The sequence below is a fragment of the Lygodium microphyllum genome, chromosome 17, assembly GCF_053477565.2.
Source record: "Lygodium microphyllum isolate KBCC chromosome 17, Lygodium_microphyllum_v1.1.10, whole genome shotgun sequence".
Taxonomy (NCBI): domain Eukaryota; kingdom Viridiplantae; phylum Streptophyta; class Polypodiopsida; order Schizaeales; family Lygodiaceae; genus Lygodium; species Lygodium microphyllum.
Genome location: NC_141151.1, coordinates 108305770 through 108328291, shown reverse-complemented (window position 1 = coordinate 108328291; position 22522 = coordinate 108305770). Strand labels below are relative to the sequence as shown.

Here is a 22522-nt window from a genome sequence, read left to right as displayed (position 1 = left end):
TTGTTCCAAACAAAGAGGCTATGGTGAATGTAATTGCACATTTCTCAACATTATTAAGGCTAATAACCTTAATATTATATGGGCTCCCATTCACACTAAGTCCCTTCTAAAGCCTCTGTTCATATACTTCTCTCATAATCTCAAATGAACCATATTTTGTCAAATATTCAAAGCACAACTTTCAACAAGGAGGAGTAACATTAGTAATAAGAATCTTAAAGAGCAAAACATGGAGCCAAAGCCTCAAAGCATGAGATCAAGTCAATAACATATTCATATGTTGCAAGCAAAGGAGGGTCATCCACAAAGGTGCCAGCAACCACAATAAGCTTCATGTGTCTCTTACAAGGATACTATTTCTCACCATTAGATTAAGAGCATTGTTTAAGCTCTTGGATCTATTAAAGTACAACTTGATGATGATGATGATATAGTGGCAGTATGTTTGGATGGTTTGGATAAGGAGTAAAAGTAGTTTAAAACCTCTATCAACACAAGAGATATCATTCTTGATTTTGCAAATCTAATATCTATGTTGATGTTAAGAGATAAAATTTTGGGTGTTTTAACATCCTTGTCACAAAACAATAATAGTTCAAAACATGTACTCTACTCTAACACAAGTAGAGGTAGAGGTCATGATGGCAGATGCTGCAATGATGTTGTTATGGGCCAAATTAGGGGTAATCTCTTGACTCATAAAAGAAAACTTGAGGCAAGGAGAGCCATAGAGGACATGGCAGATAGAATGTAGGTTATGAAGGACACTATGATTGTTGGGGGTTAAAGGTGAAGGACATGAGCCATGAGTGGAAGCATGCAAGCAAAAGCAAGAGCTATGGTGAAAGGAGCAAGAGAGAGAGAGAGAGAGAGAGAGAGAGAGAGAGAGAGAGCGACGATATGTGGGAACTCCAATAGTCACAATGTGTAACTAGTCTTCCCTTATTCAAATGTCATTGAAATAATAAAGAATGAAGTGACAATGATGGGTGTCTATCACTTGAAGTGTATAGGTATGCAGGTATTATCAGTGTAACTAATACATGGGCGACTAGGCACAAGCACCTTTATCCCCGATAAACCCTCACTTAAAGGAGAATATGTCCATAATGATGAGGAAAGAATAGGAAAAAAGTGACAAAGTACAATAGGATAAGGAAAAGTGTCATCTCATCCAACACCCATCAACTCCCTAAGGAAGGAAAAATGCTCCGTTAAGAGACTTTTGGTGAACATATCTATAGAATTTTTATCAATTGAGATCTTGACAAGCTCAATGGACTTGTCCTCAATGACTTCTTGGATAAAGTGATAATGCACCTCAATGTGCATTGTCTTCACATGGAAGATTGGATTCTTGGCAAATTGAATAGCACTCATAGAATTTGAATGCAATATAGGGACCGCATCAATAATACCAAGGTCACCAGATGGCCCAACTAGAGAGCCTTCTTGCAAGCCTCAATGGTTGCAACATACTTGGTTTTGGTAGTACTACTATAGAGGGTTGTGCATTTCTACACCATGGACATCCAAGAAACAACACCTCTAGCAAAGGTGAAGACATAGATAGAGGTGGTATTCCTACTATCTGCATATCCTACATAATCACATTCAATGTACCCCGTGAGTCCTATGCCTCATGATACCTTCATGGCATCCCAAATTCCAGGTGTAGCCATATAGCGTGACACAACTCCCATTGCAAATACTATGTCACTATGAGTGGCTATCATGGTATACATCAAATTGCCCATTACAGATGCATAAGGAATCTTAGCCATCTCGGCCCTCTTCTCATTTGATTGTGAAAGGTAGAGGATAGCCAATAGGCTTAGCATCCTGCATATGAAGTTGCTGGACTTTTTGGATATACTCCTTCTATGATAGATAAAGGAGCCCCTTAGAGCGATTGCGCGTGATACACATCTCAACAATAATTTTCAAGGCATTTAGCTCACCATGAGCTCTCCTAGCAATAAGCATATCATCCACATAGAGTACCTAAATCGTAAGGCTACCATCATGAGCCTTCTTCGTGTATAAATACAGATCCATAGCACTGTTGTTATATCCATGTGAATGCATAAAAGAGTCAAACTTGTGGCACCATCTCCCAGGTGTTGCTTAAGGCCATAAAGGCTTTTTCTCAGTTTGCACATTAGGTATTTATTTCATTTTTCCTCAAAGTCCTTAGGCTAATACTTATAAATATCATCATGTAAGTCCCCATGTAGAAAAGTTGTCCTAATATCCATTTGATAAAGGTCCAAAGCAACCAATGCTAGTACCAAGTGTAGGCTCCTTATTTTGACTATAGGAGAAAAGACTTCATCAAACTCAACACCATGTTCTTGCTTGAAACCCTTAGCTAGAAATCTAGCCTTATAAGTGGGCTTGGGGTGACCAAGGATACTTTTCAACTTGTATATCCACTTGCATGGCAATACCTTATTGTCACTAGGCAAAGGAATGAAATCCTAAGTATAGTTTGTCTATAGGGAGTCAAAATCTAATTGCATAGCCTTGTCTCATGAGTGACTATCATGTCTATGCATAGCCTCATCATAAGAGAGAGGATCACCTACATCTGTCACACCATAACATAATCCATGAAGGCCATAAAAGTGCTGGCATCTACCTCTAGTAGAGTATCTCAAAATAGGTTGATCCTACACAAAAAGCCATAGGAGCATCAACTACGGTAGTCTATCTAGCAAGCTATACAGGATCATGAGGCTCCTCCTAAAAGAACGCCCTACATACCTCAACTACCTGCTCAAGGGCTGCTTATGCATCTTTTCCTCATGGAAAATGACATCATGGTTGTGGATAATCTTGTGAGCCCATGGATCACGTAGGTGATAGTCCATCCCACCTGTATCCCCATAACCAAAAAAGATGCATTTTAAGGAATTAGGATCCAACTTATTACACTTGTCCTTAATAGAATGTCTCACAAGCAAAGATGTGCAGACAAGCATACGATAGATATTTTCCAATCCGTACCTCCTCTATAACTTGGCAATCAATAGTGCTACAAGCAAACGTGTTAATCAAGTGTATGGCAATAGTAACTACCTTAGCCCAAAAGTGCTATGGTAAGCCTACTTGGCTAAGCATACTGCAGACTCTCTTTTGAATCATCGTGTTCATTAGTTTGGTAATACCATTCTAGGGAGAGGTATAGGGGGCAGTCAACTGATGCTTAATACCCTGCTCATCGCAAAACTACTCAAAAGCTTTCAAGATGTTCTCATCCCCATTATTTGACTTTAGGCATTTTAGCCTATGTCTAGGCTAGTTCTCAACAAGGGCAAGCCAATGTGAAAAGGTAAACAAGAAATTTGATTTTTGCTTTAATAGGGTAAGCCTAGATCTTATGTGAATAATCATCAATGAATGTGACAAAGTACTTCACACTAGTTAGGGAGACTGATAGGGCATGGGACCACATACATCCAAATGAGCAAGAGCCAAAGGCTCACCCATGAACTTCATACCAGACTTCTTATGTGTACTACGTGTCTACCTATCATATAAACAATGATCATAAGACTCAAAACACTTAAAATCTAGGAGTGGAAGATACTGCAAACTGGTAAGCATTTTCATTCCTTTCAAAGACATGTGCCTAAGGAGATGATGCCAAAAAGATACACGTGGAACTATAGCCATAGCCAAAACATGGTCAACTGACCAAGATACAAGTAAGGGATAGAGGATACTAGACTTAGCAGCACATGCAATAACAAGATTCCCATGGGTAATCTTCCATGAGGAATCACCAAAAGAGATAGCATAACTTGCATAATCTAAGGTGAGAACAAAGATAAGGCTCTTCATAAGAGCCAATACATGATGTATATCACGAAGAGTGAACTTGTTGTTTAAACTAATGATATCACCAATACCAACTATCTCCAATGCTAGGTCTTACCCAAATAGACAGAGCTAGTCATATTGCGCTAGGAGTGAAACTACTTTCTATGAGGGGTCACATGAAAGGAAGCCCTTGAATCTACCAACTAACATTGAGCATATCCTGACTCCCTTCAATCCTCTCTTGGATCAATCATTTTGATAACATCTCTAGCTACCATGATTAGTCTAAAGATAAGAAGGTGTTAATTTTTTTAATCAAAACACCATACAAATAACTCTTCAACAACTAGATGCATTGAAATGAAAACACAATGAACTAAGCAACTCTTCCAAAACATAACAAACTCATTCCCAAACAAGCCAATAAGATAAACTAATCCCAATGGATATTCATATTCCCAATCACAATAATATCCTCCTCTAAGAAACACAATCCCAAGAGGCAGGCCCAAATATTTCTTATGTAACAATTGTGGGCACATTCTCAAACTCTATAGGAACTACAATCTTGGCAAGCCTATTGCAAAACAATTGAGCAAATGTTTGATCAGAGCCAAACATTCGCATCAACAAGACTTTCCCTCACAAAGCATGTAAAGGTCACACACATTAGCCCTTAAGATACAAATGCATTCCTTAACTTAGGAAGTACAAAGATTTCGACACAATCCTTGACTAAAGATGTATGGTTTCTTCAATTAGTCCCTCTACATCACAATTCCTTGTATTTTTATTCATATATGTCACACAACACTCTTAGGCATTCACTCTATGTACTTCCAAACTAGGTGTTTCCCATTCATATTAGGATCTACTACTCCCCACACATTCTTAGATATTCATTCAATAAATTTACATTTATGATTGCTTTCCTTTGTTAGCTGCCTTCTGATCTAGAGAATCAAGAGTCCAATTGGGTGCAAAGTTTGGTAAATTCTTAATATTGTGAAGCTCAATTATGGTAGTGTGTGGGGTGACATGACAAGTAGCTTAAACATACCTAAGCATACCACATTGATAGTAAGTGATCTTGGTTCTCTTACATGGTGCATTAATGTTGGTAGCTTGAGGTTTGTCTTTTGCTTCCACATGTTTTTGCTCAACTCCATTTTCAATTGAAAATTAGGTGCATGTGAAATTGGAAAAGTGCCAATGTAGATAGAATTCAAAGGTCATTTTAGGTTATGATACTTATAGTTTGGTGTTTCCAACCTCGATTATTTGTTGATTTTGAAGAAGTTGTGCAATTGTGTGGAAATCCTTTTTTGCATCATGAGCATAGGACATAATATCATATAGAGAGGAAGGTAGGAGTGTGCTAAGCTTTGCCTAGATTAAGTGCATCTTTGTATTTCCTTTGAAGTGACACTTGGGAACTTCTTTTGACAATGTTAACAAAAGAAAATTTTGGCAAAATATCTCTTTATAGATAGCCATAGTATCACTATGTTGCCAAGAAAGGCTAGCCCAATTGCGCCTCACATATTTAGTGAATTGTGTTGCTTTCTGTGCTCTACCTTTTTGATAACTTACTCTTCTTGGCTTGAGTGTTTTGCTTTCTCTAAATATTGCTAAGGCCTAAACTATACTTCTAACCTTATGAAAATGAATGTATTGCCAAAAGGCCATAACATAAAGCTTATAAATGACAAGCACATTGGCGAATAATAATCCATGCAAGAATGGCACAAAAATAATAAACTATGCACAAAAGGCACTCTATTGGTGTATACAAAAATCATTCCTTTGCATTAGTCTAGATACTAATAATATGCTCACTAGATACACAAAATATGTTAAATCCCCATCTATCTAATTGGCACAATGCAATTAGTGCCACATGTATATACATGCAACAAGTCATTAATACGTGACAAATAAAAACATATTAAAATCCAACATATAAATCTAATAAATACTAACTCATTTTCATAGCATTACATGCATGCTACACTTCATTGTGGGGTGGAAATGTCACGTGTATGACACATGGAAGTGCAACACATGGTGACAAAGTGGCTTGGATAGAGTCCACATGATTACCACTCTCTTTCTCATTAAACAACCAATTTTGTTGTAAAACATATTCTTGGCTAAAACTAAGAGAGTTCTTGGTTGTGTAATATGCAAACATTAATATTGAGTAGAAAGAAGAACAAAGTCACAATTTCTTATTCTCTCATGTACATTGTTTTTGTGGCACTCTACAATAATATTGTATGGATGAAAAATACTTCAACTATGTTACCTTCTTCAAAATGAAATACTTAAAAAATATGAAGGACAAAGTCACCATTTCTTATCTTCTCATATATTTTGTAAATAAGAAGTTATCATTTTTAATTCTATGGTATGCATCTTTTTATGGCACTCTACAATCCGCACTATCTCATAATTGAGGGGTTTCACAAGCCTAAAACCAATATTATGCGATATGCATAGCATGCTCCCAAACCACCTCTTTTTTTCATAATATTAGGAAATTAACAAATATTAAAGAAAAACACAATTCAAAAAAATTCTTCCTGTTCTCCATGTGTGTATGCATTGCCAACTTGAGCATGGGTGTTCTCTCTCTCTCTCTCTCTCTCTCTCTCTCTCTCTCTCTCTCTCTCTCTCTCTCTCTCTCTCTCTCTCTCTCTCTCTCTCTCTCTCTCTCTCTCTCTCTCTCTCTCTCTCTCTCTCTCTCTCTCTCTCTCTCTCTCTCTCTCTCTCTCTCTCTCTCATGCACGTCTTCATTCTTCCAAAAGTTAGTATTTTTGGCATAGCATATTTTTCCCTGATTCTTCATCCATGCACACCATTGCATTGTCCATTTTGTCCAAGCATGTCCTTTATCTCTCCCCCTCTCTTCTAGATGCATGCTATAAATCAAAGGTGCTCAAGCTTGGTGTTAACTACTAGAAAATGGAGCTAGGTTTGTATAACGAAGACATCAATGGCCTCTAATCTTGTCTATGGGCTGCAACACCATGTAAGGGCCCAAATGTCAAGGCATGAGAATGGCTATTGTTGGAGGAAGAGAATTGGCCAAGATGGTTGTCTTTAAGGGAGGAGATTCTTCTCATAATAACTTCATGATACTCATGGACTTTCTCAATTCTCTGTAATGTTGACATCCAGTTTTGCATGCCCAACAATTTATGACAACCACCTCTTCATCTTTCATGTAAAGTAGCCAATAGGAAATGGTGGTTTGCTTTACAATGGTAGATTGATTGCAAGAAATGGTGCCTTCTTGTAAGGTCAAATTGGTCGTAAGGTAAAGTTTGAGGCATTAGATAAGGAAGAAAGGTTCAAAAAAAGGTGAGATGCATGATTTTAAGTTTGATGGTTCTCAAGTTAGATCCTTCTTTGTTAGTGTCAATGTTGTTCTTTCTCTAAACATGCTTTTAAAGATTGTTTGCTAGAAGGATGGATATGATAAGCTCCATTCATTTTGGATTGCACATGAGAAAAGTGATAGATCCCTCATCACATATTTGCAAACTATAGCTATTGGTTTTTCATAGAATTGTGATATAGACTCCCTTATTTCCAAGTGTGTTTGATGGAATTTAAAACTTGATCTATCCCTGTTCTTACAAAAATACTCAGCATGTGTGGGCATTGCTTACACTGGCTTAGTTTGCTTATTAATCTCTCTCTATCTCATGGCACCATTTCTCATTCGTGGCCAATGTACAATGTTTGACTACCTATTAAAAGAGAGGATGAGACCTAGACATAAGGAATACTCGGTCAAATATTCATCCTCATTGCAAGCATTATAGAAAAGGGAAGGTTGAGTTTGTGAGCAAGCAAAGTTAAAAATGTCAATTAAATTTTTGTCTAATGCTTCCAACTTCGAAGAAAATAAGCCAAACTTGCTTAGTAATATTTGGTCCCAAGGATAAACCCTGTGAGTCCTCATCCCTTGGTTCAATGTTTTCCTCCTTAAAAGTCCAACATATTTCCTAGATGAACCAAAAAGGTCCCATTTTAGGAGCATCTATTAATGGTGTTATGGGATGATGGGGTAAATAGGGTGTAAGGAAAAGTGGAACTAGAAGAAGAGAGGAGTGATTAAGGAAAATGGAAGGTGATGTAGAGTAAAGAAATGGGGCAAGCTACAATGGCCTATGATTTTGTTCAAAGCTCATATAGCAAGGAAGTACTACAAGTTTCCATGTTTGCCCTTTTGTTGCTAAAAGACATAGTAAAACCCTTCAAGTGCCTTGCCTTTTCACAAATCACAAGTGTTGCTAGAGGACCACCTAACAAACGAGGGAGCATATAAGCGTAGACACCAATGCATTCTCCATTAGATACAAAGAAGCCAAGGTATATCCATCACTCTTTGTAATTCTATTATAAGTTTATGTAACACATAATTTATATGGATCAGGACCATGATATGCATGCCATGTTTGGGTCAACTAACATATTAATATAATGTAGTATGCAAGCTTAAGCAATGTGATGTGGGAAGATAGTTCAAACTTGATGTGTATTTCAACAAATGCTCAACTCCTCTTCTATTTTACAACATTAATCATTGCATTTTCCTAAAGAAACTATTGATTTACATCAAAATTTCATGTGGTCAAAGAGGTTTAGTGCATTGATAAACTTCACAATTTGAGGTAGACTAAATATCCAAATAAGTGTAAATCGTCATGGATAAATTATGTTGAATGATGCATTAGGTGTTATCCCAATACTAGAATCATTCATTCATCTCTTTAATAACATTCTATTACAATAGATTCATTTTGGTGTCATTAATGAGCCCCTGTGTTAGATATAAAATGCACCCTTTATTTGTTAACATCTTTATGGATTTGCGGATGATATTTTATTCTCATATTTCCTTTATTTAAGAATTTGTGTGTGTGTTTGTGTGAGGTAACTTGTAGCAATGCTTCTTTTAGAGAATTATGAACTACATGTTAAGCTTCTCTTTTTATATACAAAATATCTTAACAATTTGAAAAATTTTAAATGTAATAAATATCTTAAGGCAATAGAAAATCACCGAAACTAGAATGTAAATTCATAGAACCATTGGATGACAAATCTCTTATTCATAGACCATTTGTTATCATGAATTATCCACTCTCTCTCTCCCCCTGCTTTATAGTGTCATGTGTGCACTCACCATTGATTGCTTTATGGACAAAAGGTTTGTTTTCTTTTGAGAATTTCCTTTTAGTTTATATCTAAACATTTTGAACTTTTCTTTTTATGTAAAAAATATATTAGGGTAAGAGAAAATGGCCAAAAGTAGGTTTTAATTTTATTGAACCAATGGATGATATATATATATATATATATATATATATATGATTTGTTACGATATCCCATCATATATTGTATATCTATACATTTATTGATTCTATATTTTCTTTAGACCTTCGCCTTGGGGAACTTGAACCAACCAAAAGGCTCCCAAGCCTATGTGGCACAAACAAGAGAAGTTTGGTAATCAAGAGATAAAGAGGGCTCGTCAAGGGTGAGTGGGGATTATAATGATTTTCACACATCTCTCTCTCTCTCTCTCTCTCTCTCTCTCTCTCTCTCTCTCTCTCTCTCAATGGAACACACTCACACATACACTCAATCTTTCCCTTCCTTAATTGAACATAGCATATGATCATGGAAAACGAAAAGGGGAGTCTTTGAAAAATTGTATGTGTGTGTCTCTCTCCCCTCCTTTTCCTAGAGAGAGAGAGAGAGAGAGAGAGAGAGAGAGAGAGAGAGAGAGAGAGAGAGAAACAATTTTCTTTTTCAACTAGATATATAAAATAATACCATATTTTAGTGGCTAAACGTGTGTTTGCAATGTGTACATATTCTAAAACATCCACAAATGCATCTTACTACTATGTTATTTTAGCTATAGGTTTGGAAAGCCCTGAACCTCCAGAGGGTCTCCCAAACCTATCCCCTTTTCTAAACCTCATTTCTTTAATCAAAACCCCCTCCCCTCCTCTCTTTCTCATGTGTAATATCTCATTTTCTCTTCCCCTTCCCTTTTTTCATTAAAGCCTCCCCTCCTCACCTCCTTTTTCACACACTTTGAGAAGGAGATAGAATAAAAGAGAGAGAGAGAAGAAGAAGAAGAAGAAGAATGATAAAAAGAAGGAGACAAAGAGAGAAGGGGAAGAAAGAGGAAAGAGAACAGTCTTTTTTTAATTAAACATTTTTCTTCTCCCCCTCCCCCTCTCTCTCATGTGTAGGGCCTAGGTTCTCTTTCTCTCTCTCTTTCTCTCTCTCTCTCTCTCTCTCTATGTTAGATTAAACTTTTTAATTTAAATTTTTAATTAAACATTTTAAAAGCTTTTTTTAATTTAAAATTTTTGGAACATAGTTTTTCACACACTTTGAGAAGGAGATAGAATAAGAGAGAGAGAGAGAGAGAAGAAGAAGAAGAAGAAGAATAATAAGAAGAAGAAGAATGATAAAAAGAAGAAGACGGAGAGAGAAGGGGGAGAAAGAGGAAAGAGAATAGTCTTTTTTAAATTAAACATTTTTCTTCTCCCCCTCTCCCCTCTCTCTCATGCGTAGGGCCTAGGTTTTCTCTCTCTCTCACAGATTAAACTTTTTAATGTAAACTTTTTGTTTAATTAAAATAAGGACACACACACACACACAAAGAGCAAAAACGAAAGAAGAGGAGAGGGAGGGAGAGAGAGAGGGGGAACAGAGAGAAAGAGAATTATAGAGAGAAGAAATGTAAAATTTATGAGAGAGAGAGAGAGAGACAAAGAGACAGAGAGAGAGAAGAAAAGAAAAAAGGAAAAGAGAGGAGAGAGGGGGAGAGAGAGACACAGAGAAGAAAATGAGAGAGAAAGAATTTGAACATAGTGAGAGAATTATAGAGAGGAAATATAAAATTTAAAAGAAAGAAAGAGAATTATAGAGAGAGGAAATACGAAATTTAAGAGAGAGAGAGAGGAAAAGAAAAAAGAAAAAGAGAGGAGAGAGGGGGTGAGAGAGACAAAGAGAGAAAATAAGAAGAAGAGAAAGAATTATAGAGAAAGGAAAGATAAAATTTAAAAGAAAGAGAAAAGAAAAAAATAAAAAAACTTTCTTTTTAATTAAAATAAGGAGAGAGAGAGAGAGAGAGAGAGAGAGACACACACACACACACAGAGAAATATACAAAGAGCAAAAAAGAAAGAAGAGGAGAGGGAGGAAATAGAGAGAAAGAGAAATATAGAGAGAGGAAATATAAAATTTAAGAGAGAGAGAGAGAGAGAGAGAGAAAGAAAAAAGGAAAAAAGAGGAGAGAGGGGGGATAGAGACAAAGAGAAGAAAATGAGAGAGAAAATAAGAAGAAGAGAGAGAATCTGAACAAAGAGAGAATTATAGAGAGAGGAAAGATCAAATTTAAAAGAAAAATAAAAGAATGAAAAAAAAGAGGAGAGAGAAGGAAAGGAGAGGAGAGGGGGGAGAGAGAGAGAAGATTAATAAAAAGAAGAGAGAGGAAAATAGGAAGAGAGATGGGAAGAAATAAAAAAGAGAAAAGTCTTTTTAAATTTTAAATATTTTTTGAGAGAGAGAGAGGGAGAGAATAAAAAAATGAAAATTAGGAGAAAGGGGAGATGAAGAAAAGGGGATGGAGAGAGAGAGAGAGGAGAAGAGAGAGAATATAAACATAAAGAGAGAATTATATATAAGAAAATGATAAAATCTACATACTTTAAGAGAGACTGGGGGGGAAGAAAGTGAAAGAAGAAGAAGAAAAAGAGAGAGAGAACATGTAGAGAGAATTACAAAGAGAGAAAAGATAAAATTTAAAAAGAGAGAATAAAAAATAGAGGAGAAAGAGAGAAAGAAAAGAGAGGAGAGAGAGAGAGAGAGAGAGAGAGAGAGAGGAAAAGCGGGGAGAGAAAAAAAGGAGAGAGAGAGAAAACCAGGAGAGGAAAAAAATAAACTAAAATAGAAGGCAAAGAAAGAGAGAGAGAGAGAGAGAGAGAAAATTAGACATAGGGAATTTCGGGGGGGAAGAGAGAGAGAGAGAGAGAGAGGAAAAAGAGGAGAGAGAAAGATGAGAAACGGATTGTTGAGCGAAATTGTCCTGCGATAGCACGACAACTTCGCTTGTCGCTTTGAGGCAGTGAAGCTACTGTGAAGTGGCCTAGCGTTTTGTGCGTGAACGCTAGTACATATTATAGAAAAAGAGTTGATTTCTTATTGTATTGAACATATGGACATGCAATGTAAACATACTCGAAAACCACACACAAATGCATGTAGACTATAAAAACATGTAAATGCACACACATGCACACAAATATGCAAACACATACATGCATGTATGCATACACACACACATGTGCATACATATAAATATATATGAGAGATAATATATAGAGAGAGAAGAGAATGGATATACACTTTTAAAACATGCTCTTACAAACATGCATACCTTCATATATGTAAACACACACATCCATACACAAATAAATATATGTACATATACATGCAATGCATGCACATATACGTGTGTACACATGCATGCATATGAGGTGAAGAAAGATGAGAGACGATAGGAAAAGAGATGAGAGAAAATAAGAATCATGAGAGAGAGAGAGAGAGAGAGAGAACACTTGTTCACAAGACCATACAAATAAACCCACATGTATTAAACACATATATCTAAGCACACACACACACACACATATATGCATGCGTGCACACACGTGGATCATAAGAAAAACAAGAAGAGACAAAAAGAAAAAATGTGTGTGTGTGTGTGTGTGTGTGTGTATGTGTGTGTGATACATACATGTATGCATAAGAAAAACTAGAAGAGATAAAAAGAAAAAAAATGTATGTTTATGTGTGTATCACATATACATATATACATGAGAGAGAGAGAGAGAGAGAGAGAGAGAGAGAGAGAGAGAGAGAGAGAGAGATGAACAATAATAATAATACGATAGATAGGAGAGGTGAAAAGAAAAGAGAGAAAAAAAGAGGTGAGAAAAATACTAAGAAGAATGTGCGTATACTTATGAGACCACAAAAATTGACACATGTACATAGCACACACGCACACACACATGAGCGTGAAAAAATAGAGAAATAAAAGGAGCAAATAAGAGAGACCGAATAAACACTTACAAGCATGCACACACCCACATATGCAAGCGCACATATCCATACGCATATGCACACACACATATACAACATACACACATATGAGATGAAGCGAGATGAGAGATGCACGGAAGAAAAGAAAGGAAAGAAATTAAAATTGATGAGAGCAAGAGAGAAAATATGCATTTACTAGACCACACAAATAGACACACATGTATAAACAAACACATACATTTTTACTATTAATTTATTAATCAATTATTTATCTAATATATATAACATGTGTGCATGTGCGTGTGTTTGAAATACTTTAACATACTTGATTACATGTATAATCATTAATATGGATAATCATACAATAATATAATTGATGAAGTAATAATGGAGCAAAGAAGAAGTAATTCTCAATATAGTTTACAAATTGTCAAAATTATGTAATGTTATCAACTTAGTGTGTGAGGGTAATATACATGCCATGAAAGGCCCAATGTGTGAGGATAATGTGATTGTCATGATAGGCTCAATGTGAATAGAAATCGCTATTAAATGCATCTAGCTTTGAGAAACTTTGAGAAATGGACATAAGGATTCTTTGGATATATAGTTTAGGGTTGATCTTTTTAATATATCAAGGAGTGCCACATTTCCATATATTATATACTTTAAGCTTTTGAAGTTTTGATTATGTTCCTTATATCAACCTCCCATGAACCTTCTTACCACATGAAATATGCTTTCAAATACTGGTGCAAAGCATTGTGAGAACACCAACACGAAGCACTGGGATAATTTAGGCGTGAAGTGCCTAATACTATATTATTGAGAGTTCTCTCAAACTTAAGAATGAACCTATGTGGACATCATATGTATGCCCAAGCCACAACTTAATAATAAGTTTTCAAAAACAATTGCACTTTAATGAGAGAGTGTGCATTCTAGGAGTAGTGTTCACAAAAACCTTTTTTTCTATCAAATGGAAAAAAAAATGAAGAGAATAAGATGTGACCATTTTTTAACAAACAAAATATACCTTTAGCCTATTTTATATCTAAACATTAGCTAATTATCATAAAGACAAACATGAATTTTCAATCGATTTTCTAGAAATCTAGCTGAGAAAATACATTAAAGAGTAGTTTTTTGGGTCCACTCCCTCTCTCTCTTTGTCTTTGCATAAAGAAAAAAAGCTTCCCTCCCTCCCTCCCTCCCTCCCTTCCCCCCCTCTCTCTCTCTCTCTCTCTCTCTCCCTCTCTCTCTCTCTCTCTCTCTCTCTCTCTCTCTCTCTCTCTCTCTCTCTCTCTCTCTCTCTCTCTCTCTCTCTCTCTCTCTCTCTCTCTCTCTCTCAAAATGATTGAAAACATTAGGAATTGGCACATGAGGAGATTCAATCTCCCCACAAAAGTGATGATCCACATCATTACAGTGACTTACCCTCAAAGGATCATGAATTCCAATGCCACCTCTCCTAAATCCAATCTCATAGGTAAGATTATGAGAGTTGTAGAATTCATAGACACGAAGGAGCTTGATGGCCTAATATTATTGTTAGAAGGTTGTCCTAATGTAAGGAGACTAATAGAGTGTGCATTGTCTCTCTATGAAAAATGTATTGGTCCAAGTGCACAACCCCCCCCCCCCCCCTCTCTCTCTCTTTATGTGCTGACATCCACACAACGTTACAATGCATTGCATGGACCTCGAGATGTTGCACCAAAGCTCTATCCCTAACTTTGTTGATGCTTCTCACTCCACCAAGCTTTAACTTTGTTGTTGATGCTTTGAAGTTAAACAATTGTTATACCGTAATTTAATGATATTGTAAAAACCACGATAAAAAGTAATGTGTGGAACATTCATATATATATATATATATATATATATATATATATATATATATATATATATATATAGAGAGAGAGAGAGAGAGAGAGAGATTCCATATATTCTAAGAAGCTTTGAAAGGCTTTATGTTTTATATCCTAAGTAGGTAGCACTAAGGATATATTATTCAAAGGTTTGCAAAATGAAGTTATGAAAATACAAAATGTTTTACTCACATGAAATCTACATTTACTATCCACTATTTTACACCATAGATTTTAGTAGCTTAAAGAAGTATATCCTTACACATATAACATGTAATTCATTATGCACGAAGTACGTTGTTTTTTTTTAAATATTTGTGAGTAAAGGGAGGCAACCACATGATAGCACATTTGCTTTTGTCTACTCACAAAAATGCACGTGAGCATTGAGATTGTTTGACTCACATAAAACCTACATTTACTATCGAGGAATTTACATCATAGATTCAAATACCTTAAAGAAGTATATTAGTATGTGTAGAGTGCATAGTTCATTTTGTATAAAGTGCATTGTTTGTTTTTATTTCTATGAGCAATTGGAAGCAACTATGCTAAAAGTAACCATAGGGTGGCACGGTTGCTTTCCTTCACTTACAAAAATGCGTGTGAGTATCTCAAGGACAGCAAGTATGCGAAGTGAGGTTAACATGCTTGGTTAGCAATGTTGTCAAGGCCAGCTAATGCCAATGGTATACTGTGAATTAAAAAACTTTTAGATATGCTACCTTTTAAAAATATGAAAGATATTAAGAGATTTGATATTTTCAAAAAGTAAATAGTAGGTTTGGAAATTTGGAAACTATGACTATTTGCTATGTAGGATCTAACTAAATAGTATATAGATAGATAGACAGAATACCTAGTTATATAGATAGATAGATCCACTCATAAAGGTCCAAGTTGGATATGTATGCTTAATGTGGGCATCTAATAAGGAATCGGGTGCATGTGTGTAGAATCTCTTAAGAGGAAAAGGCTAAAATCTATTAAGTTTCACTTATTATAAGAATACTTTTAGGCAACTGGGCTTTTTATTAAAAAGCTATAAAATGGCACCTCTTAATAAACACACATTAAACACAAATTGGACACAACTACACAAGCAAGCCACGATGTCATGCCAACCATCTTTCTACACATGGCCTTATCTTCCACGTTGAAAAGAAAATCTAGATTCATCACAAATCGTTTAAGTATTCCAAGTTGATGTTAGGGTAAAGGGCCCCAGGGCTATATTAGTGAATGGATTTTTGGCTACATGACATTGGCTTTAGAAGATAGAGGGACTAGATGATATTGTATTTCCAATCAACGAAAAAATGAACCTTATTTGTTAGAAGGTTGATGAGCCTTTGATATTCTAGATAGTTAACCATAGTTTTTCATGTGAAACTTTTAAAGCTATTCTTATAAACTCTAATTGTATTAAACAAGCAATTTGTTTACATTCAAATTAAACGTTTCATATGCAACCACTTCTAAATAACTCTATATTCTTATAACATTTTGTATGCACTTACCTCTTATTAACATAATTAATATTGGCACAATAGAATGAAGCTAATAAGTGTATTGTTTTAAAGCAATGGTTCACAAATGACATTTACAAATGAGTTAAATAAAGTTTGTAAGTTTTACATGTCATACAATAGCTTGTTCGTTGTTGCTTTTAGTGGAAGCACTTCATCAAATGAATGCTTTCTTTCTCATAGATTATAGTTTTAAGCCCCACATACCATCGATTCTTAATGGCTTAATGAACTTAAATTTTAACTAGATGTTTTCACATGCACTTAGGATCGCAAACCTTGTTATTATTCACATGTATCTAGTGCACATGCAAAACATTTCAATATTTACGACATCATAAATTTCTAGGAACAAGTGTCATCACATAGTTATCTTGATCTTGAAGTCAAAAGGGAGGCTATGCTTAGAAGCCACTGCAGACTTGTTAAATATAAATATGCCGATTGAATTCAATCAAATTCAATATGCCTTTATTGTTGGGAAGGTAAAGTGCTTGCTTTAGATATGGTTGAAACTTCAAGGCCACCATGGTTGTGCTACAAGGGGGGATTTTTAAACTAAATTGTATGCAACCACAATATCTACTAAATACAAGAGAGGTTATACTTAGTGAAAAGTGTTAACATAGTTGTTTGTTAACAAATTTAAAAGTGAGGTTGTACTTAGCGAAAAGTTGTTTGTTAACATATCAAAAAGAAAATGATATTGATGGGTGATTTTCTTTTGATGCACTAATAAGGGTAGTTCTAGAGAATATGAGAGAGCATATGAGGATATAATGAATGAATATTCTACCTCTAAGATGCAATGCTTATGAGAATAAAATAGTTCCAAGGTGGCCTCATTTATCTTCAAAGATGCTTGTAGTCATAATGGATAGGGTTCAATATAGGACAATAGCCTTACGTAGTCTCATACTAGAGGTGAATAATTACATCAAGATTGCATGCTAGCTTTACCAGAGAGCAATGGCTCATGTAGTGATAATAATAAGAACCTCCCAAAATGAGGAGTACTAAGTATGGAGAGGATGCTCTAATTTCAATGGTTCAAGTGGTAGTACATGCACTTAACAATCATCTATTTTGGTAGTTATGAAGCACATACTTTAGAAAGAGGGATCATTGAGTGCCATCTCACTTTAGCCTTTCTCTTCCCTCAAGTAACTTTGAACTAAAATTCATGGAGTTTTGTTACTCATACATCTAATGACTTGTTACAAACCTTAAAATACTTCTATTTGATGGTAACCAAATGTGTTAAAGTTGGCCATAAGGGCATGCTATTGTGATGGTTGATGTGCATTCTTAGATAGAGCAATTGGATGACATTAAGTTAACTTAAAGTTCAGTATTGCACAATTTAGTTCTCTATTTTTTTCCCTTCTATCCTTGATTTTTTTTAAAAAAAGGGCACGCATATAGTCTTTATGTTTGTTTGTGGTCTCTAATTTTCCTTGAAGTAAAACTGGGGCAAAATGTATCCCAAGAAATCAATAAAGAGCTTGAAAGCATCTCGTATTAAGGAAAAATCGTAATTTGTAGTCCCCTCTTCAATAAATAGTATTGATCTCTCTCTCTCTCTCTCTCCACACACACACACAGAATTAGCTTTATAACAAATCTCTAGTTATGCATGCATCTCATCAAAAGGTTGTCATGGTTATAAGTATTGGTTCTTGTTCTTCATGTGATTGTACCTTTTGCTCAAAGAAACTATATTATTATGGAGTTCATTAGTATGATTGTTTCTTCAACATGAGTTCACCTTTTTGGTGCATTAGAGGGTCAAAGCAACTAGTCCATTGCATTGTGCTTCATGAACACTTTAGTGTTGTATATAGTTATCATGTTTCAAGGTTAGCAGACCTTCTTGCCTCATCATAGTATCAAACAAATGTGGCATAAATATGAGTAGTGGCTCCATGATTGGCATATGATGATATTTTAAAGAAGTTTATCATGTGCAAAATGGGCTCATATTATCCAAGGAAACTCGTCTCTTGCTTTCTAGTTGAACAAAAATAGGTTGATGTGGGTATGCAAGGGCCAATGGGGTGACACTTCCATTGTCAACTCTCAATTCTAGCAATATAAGATTGTATACATCACCATGTAGATGAAGATGATTTTGCAATGTGTTTATTAGCGTTAATGTGTACTTTGAGACCATTCATATTGCATATGGTTTGCTATCATGCTAGGTCTAATTTCAACCATTCAAATTGCACAATTGTTTGCTATCATGCCAAGGTAAATAAGCTAGTGAAGGGGCACCCAAGGATAGGGAGGCATATCACACCAACTTTCATTCCATATATTACGAAACCCTAGTCAAGAAAGCAATTTTGATGACATATTGCATTCATATAATTTCCATGTTTGGAGGGAAGGTGCCATATAATTGACATAATTGCGACTTTTACTACCTATCTATTGGGGATTCAATGTTTCGACCAAAAACTCAAATATTTGTGATTCATTCCTTCAAAATACAAAAGGCTAGCAAATAAAGCTTGAATTTTTTGAGATTGAGGTATGAATTGATGGTAGCTGTGAATGGCTAAAAGTAGCTCCCCATAAAGTTAGCCTTGTTCACATTATGAGCCCTTAGTATTACCTAGGACTAAATCACGTCATGCTATTAGGGCAAAGCAACCATAGATTTGCAAAAGACATATCTGTAGGGTGATAATCAAAGATGTATAATGCTCACCTTGGTAAATGAAAATAACATCTCTATGCAGGAAGGACAATTTTAACAATGTAGAGTTTTCTTTGATATGAATAAATTGTTGAACTTGAAAATTGATGTTACTTTCAACTACCTTCATTAACAAATGCTTTGGGAGTTTTATAGTACCAAATTTGCTTTGCAAAGGATACTAGTATTGATAACGAAGAATGTTATCAGCCCTAATACATCTCTTATGGAGTTTTCATAGTGGTTTGATCCACCTTAATAGCTTAAGGTAGTGCCATGCTATACTTGCTAGGATTTCTTTGAGCCTTAGAGTTCAACAACGAGAGGTTAAGAAGGTCTACCAAATCTTTTATGGCCTACCCAAGTCCAACATCCACCAAAACTCCTAGGATTTTGCCCTAGTTAGTTAGCGTAACAATTGGTGCAAGTAGCAATGGACTTTAGCCAATCAAAATTTCTTTTGGGGCAAAGCTATTAATATCTCGAAAACTTTGGAAACTTCAAGGAAGTCTAGCAAATCCTTGATGGCCCACTCAAGTCAAACATCCACGAAAACTTGCAAGATTTAGCCCTACGTGCATTAGGGTCGATCGATTTGAAAGCTAATAACGTCTGTGATAACTAATGTAATGATCAATGCGAGTTGCGAATGGCTTTAATCGATTGATTTCTCTTCTCCTAGACATGAAGCCTTTAAGAAGGTGTAGCAAATCCATGATGGCCCACTTAAATAAAGCATGGACCAAAGCTTCGTAGGATTTTGCCCTAATTAACTAATGGAACGATTGGTGATTAGCGATTGACTACTTACATTAATTTGTCTTTATGTCTCTTGCTACTGCGCGGGCGCTCTTTTCAGCTGACCTCTGGTGCGAGTGCGAAGCTTCTTCTCCATTTCGTGTCTCAGTCGCCATAGCAGCACCGGTGCGTCTTCATCTGTGTTCCGAATGCCTGTTTCTGAGAGCTGACACGTAGCTGCTGATACAAGACAACACACAAAGCTTCTTCCAATCGAGGTTTGTGACTTTACGATCCAGAAGAGGGAACATTTGTATCATTCGATTAGGTATTCAGACGAGACCGCTTGTACTAAGATCATCCATGTCTTTGACGAGCAGGAAGCTTTGTAGCAGAGCATGGTAAAGCGCTTGTCTTAGCTGCTACTGCATTGCATTGCTAGACTTATATAGCCAGGGGCTCCACGATCAATGCTTAAATAGCTTTTCTCTTCATTTTTGGATACTGTTGCACGTGCTGCGCAAGTTGATCTCGGCCGAGTAGCCGTCTCGAGAGCGTAGATCATAAGATGTCTTCGTTGTTTGGCTTCAGGACAAGAAGCAATTTATTTGACCTCATGTTGCGAGTTTAAACACAGGCAGGAGCCTTGATACCTTAACTTCAAGCCTCATGTTATGATCAATACGGTGGATAACGATACAATGTTGAAGCCAGAGGTTGACACCGTCATGGAGGCCATTGCCAATGCACATTTTTCTGGTCTACGTCTTGATGAGGCTGACCATTCTGCTAAAGTGAAGTCCGTACATAAACAACCTTTTGTGATAGGTGTGTTCTACATAGTTGATTCTTCCAGGCAGGTTTTTGCAAGTTTCTTTTGATAATTGAAAATGGGACTGAACTCTCTCGATTGATTACTGAAGGTGTGGCTGGGGGTACAGCATCCGGGAAGACAACCGTTTGTGACATGATTATTCAGCAACTGCATGACCATCGTGTGGTGCTTGTTAATCAGGTATGCTTCTCACGTTGGAATGGCTGATTTTGAAAGCTTGTCAGTCAAGATGATTGGAGAAAAATCTTTTATTAGTATTCAGTGGAATGAGAACTGCAAAATGAGGAAGTACCAAGAGGACAAGCACCAGTGTGTGGCAAACTCAGTGATTGCTGGATCAAAACAAAAAAGAAATGTAGCACTCTTCTCGTTGCTTTGGGTTACAGCTTCAATTCATAATTATCTCTTCTTCTTGTCCACTCCCAATAGAGCAGAATACGGGTCACAAATATTACTTATTGGGTGGCTTTTCCTGGTTAAAAAGCAATTGCAACTTGTTACTAGATACATCTACATGTGCTGGGAGGTTTTGAAGCTGGTAGAAGTATTGCAGGACTCATTCTATCGTGGACTCACCCCAGAAGAGCTTGCTCACGTCCAGGAGTATAATTTTGATCACCCAGGTATTAATATAGGTTTTCACTTGCCAACTTTTTGTGATGCATGCATTTGATATAGGTTTTCACCAAAACAAACAAGGGGAAAACACATTTGAATAGCTGTTAATATGTTTGGGTTGAAGAATTCTTGCTGGTTACAGCTATAAGAGCTTTAATTTTTATTGTTTGTGGAAAGAAGCGGCCCTTTCTCTATTTTGCCATATTTGAGAGTGCAACTAGAGCAATGCTAGGTAGCCTAAGTGAGCCATGTAATAAACTAAGGTTCAATACTTTGAAGTATGGCTTTTGTTTTTTGGAGGTAGAATCCTTGCTACATCTTGGGTGGAAAAGCTTCCCATCATCATTGGGTTTGGCCTTTTGACAAACTACTTGGTTTTTTCTCTTACAAAACTATTTGTTTCCCAGTACCCATTTTCCTCTTTAAAGTCTTCAGTGCATGCAGGTCAACTGCAGAGTTGAAATTGATTTGTCATTGAAGTTTGAAGCTGTTGGTGGACGGGGGGTCAATGTGTCCTGAGGTTCTTATCAAATATGCTATGAATGCAGATGCATTTGATACAGAGCAACTTCTTGAATGCATCCAGACCCTCACACGTGGAGAGGATGTTCAGATACCCATATATGATTTTAAGCGGCATCGACGATGTTCTGATACCTTTCGCAAGGTCAACATTTATAGTTCATTCCAAAACAGAAAAATGAGTATGTTCTAGTGAAGTACAGTAGCCATTGGCACAAAGTATATGTACAAGTGTTTAAGATTATGCCTGTAGCTTACATGTCTGGAGTGACTGCCCCATTGTATTTCATGTTTAAGCTAGGCAAAAAGTGTTTTGTTTCAATGATGGATATTTGGCTTGAGAGGAATTAGTAATACACTTCACAAATTAGTCTGATATGGACGAAATGTGTATTATCTTTGTCTCATAGGTGAATGCAGCTGATGTTGTGATCATGGAAGGCATTCTGATTTTTCACGATCCTCGCGTTCGAGTATTGATGAATATGAAAATTTTTGTTGATACAGGTGGACCAATCACTCAAACTTATAGCACATAATGAATGATTAATTAAAAGACCTTTGATCTGAATGGGCATCCTGTGTTTACAAAATCCATTATTTGTGCTTTAAAATGTGGCAGTGCAGGGTCTTTCTTATGCTCGTTTTAGCAATGTATTAAAGATCTATATCATCAAAGACTTTGCTGTTGTGAAATACAACAAAATTTTCTTCTAGCCACATATTCCATAAAGCT

At 36.1% G+C, this 22522-nt stretch overlaps 1 protein-coding gene across 1 annotated transcript in view; it reads left to right on the top strand.

Moving 5' to 3' along the window:
- The first annotated feature begins 19895 nt into the window (after positions 1–19895).
- LOC148022245 (uridine/cytidine kinase UKL1, chloroplastic-like) overlaps positions 19896–22522 on the top strand; it is a 53394-nt gene continuing 50767 nt past the window's right edge. The window contains exons 1-6 of the mRNA XM_087697879.1: positions 19896–20089; positions 20403–20639; positions 20735–20826; positions 21200–21269; positions 21813–21931; positions 22197–22293. Of these exons, the coding sequence (XP_087554005.1) occupies positions 20486–20639; positions 20735–20826; positions 21200–21269; positions 21813–21931; positions 22197–22293 (532 nt within the window). The 5' untranslated portion in view covers positions 19896–20089; positions 20403–20485. The remainder of the gene's footprint in view (positions 20090–20402; positions 20640–20734; positions 20827–21199; positions 21270–21812; positions 21932–22196; positions 22294–22522) is intronic.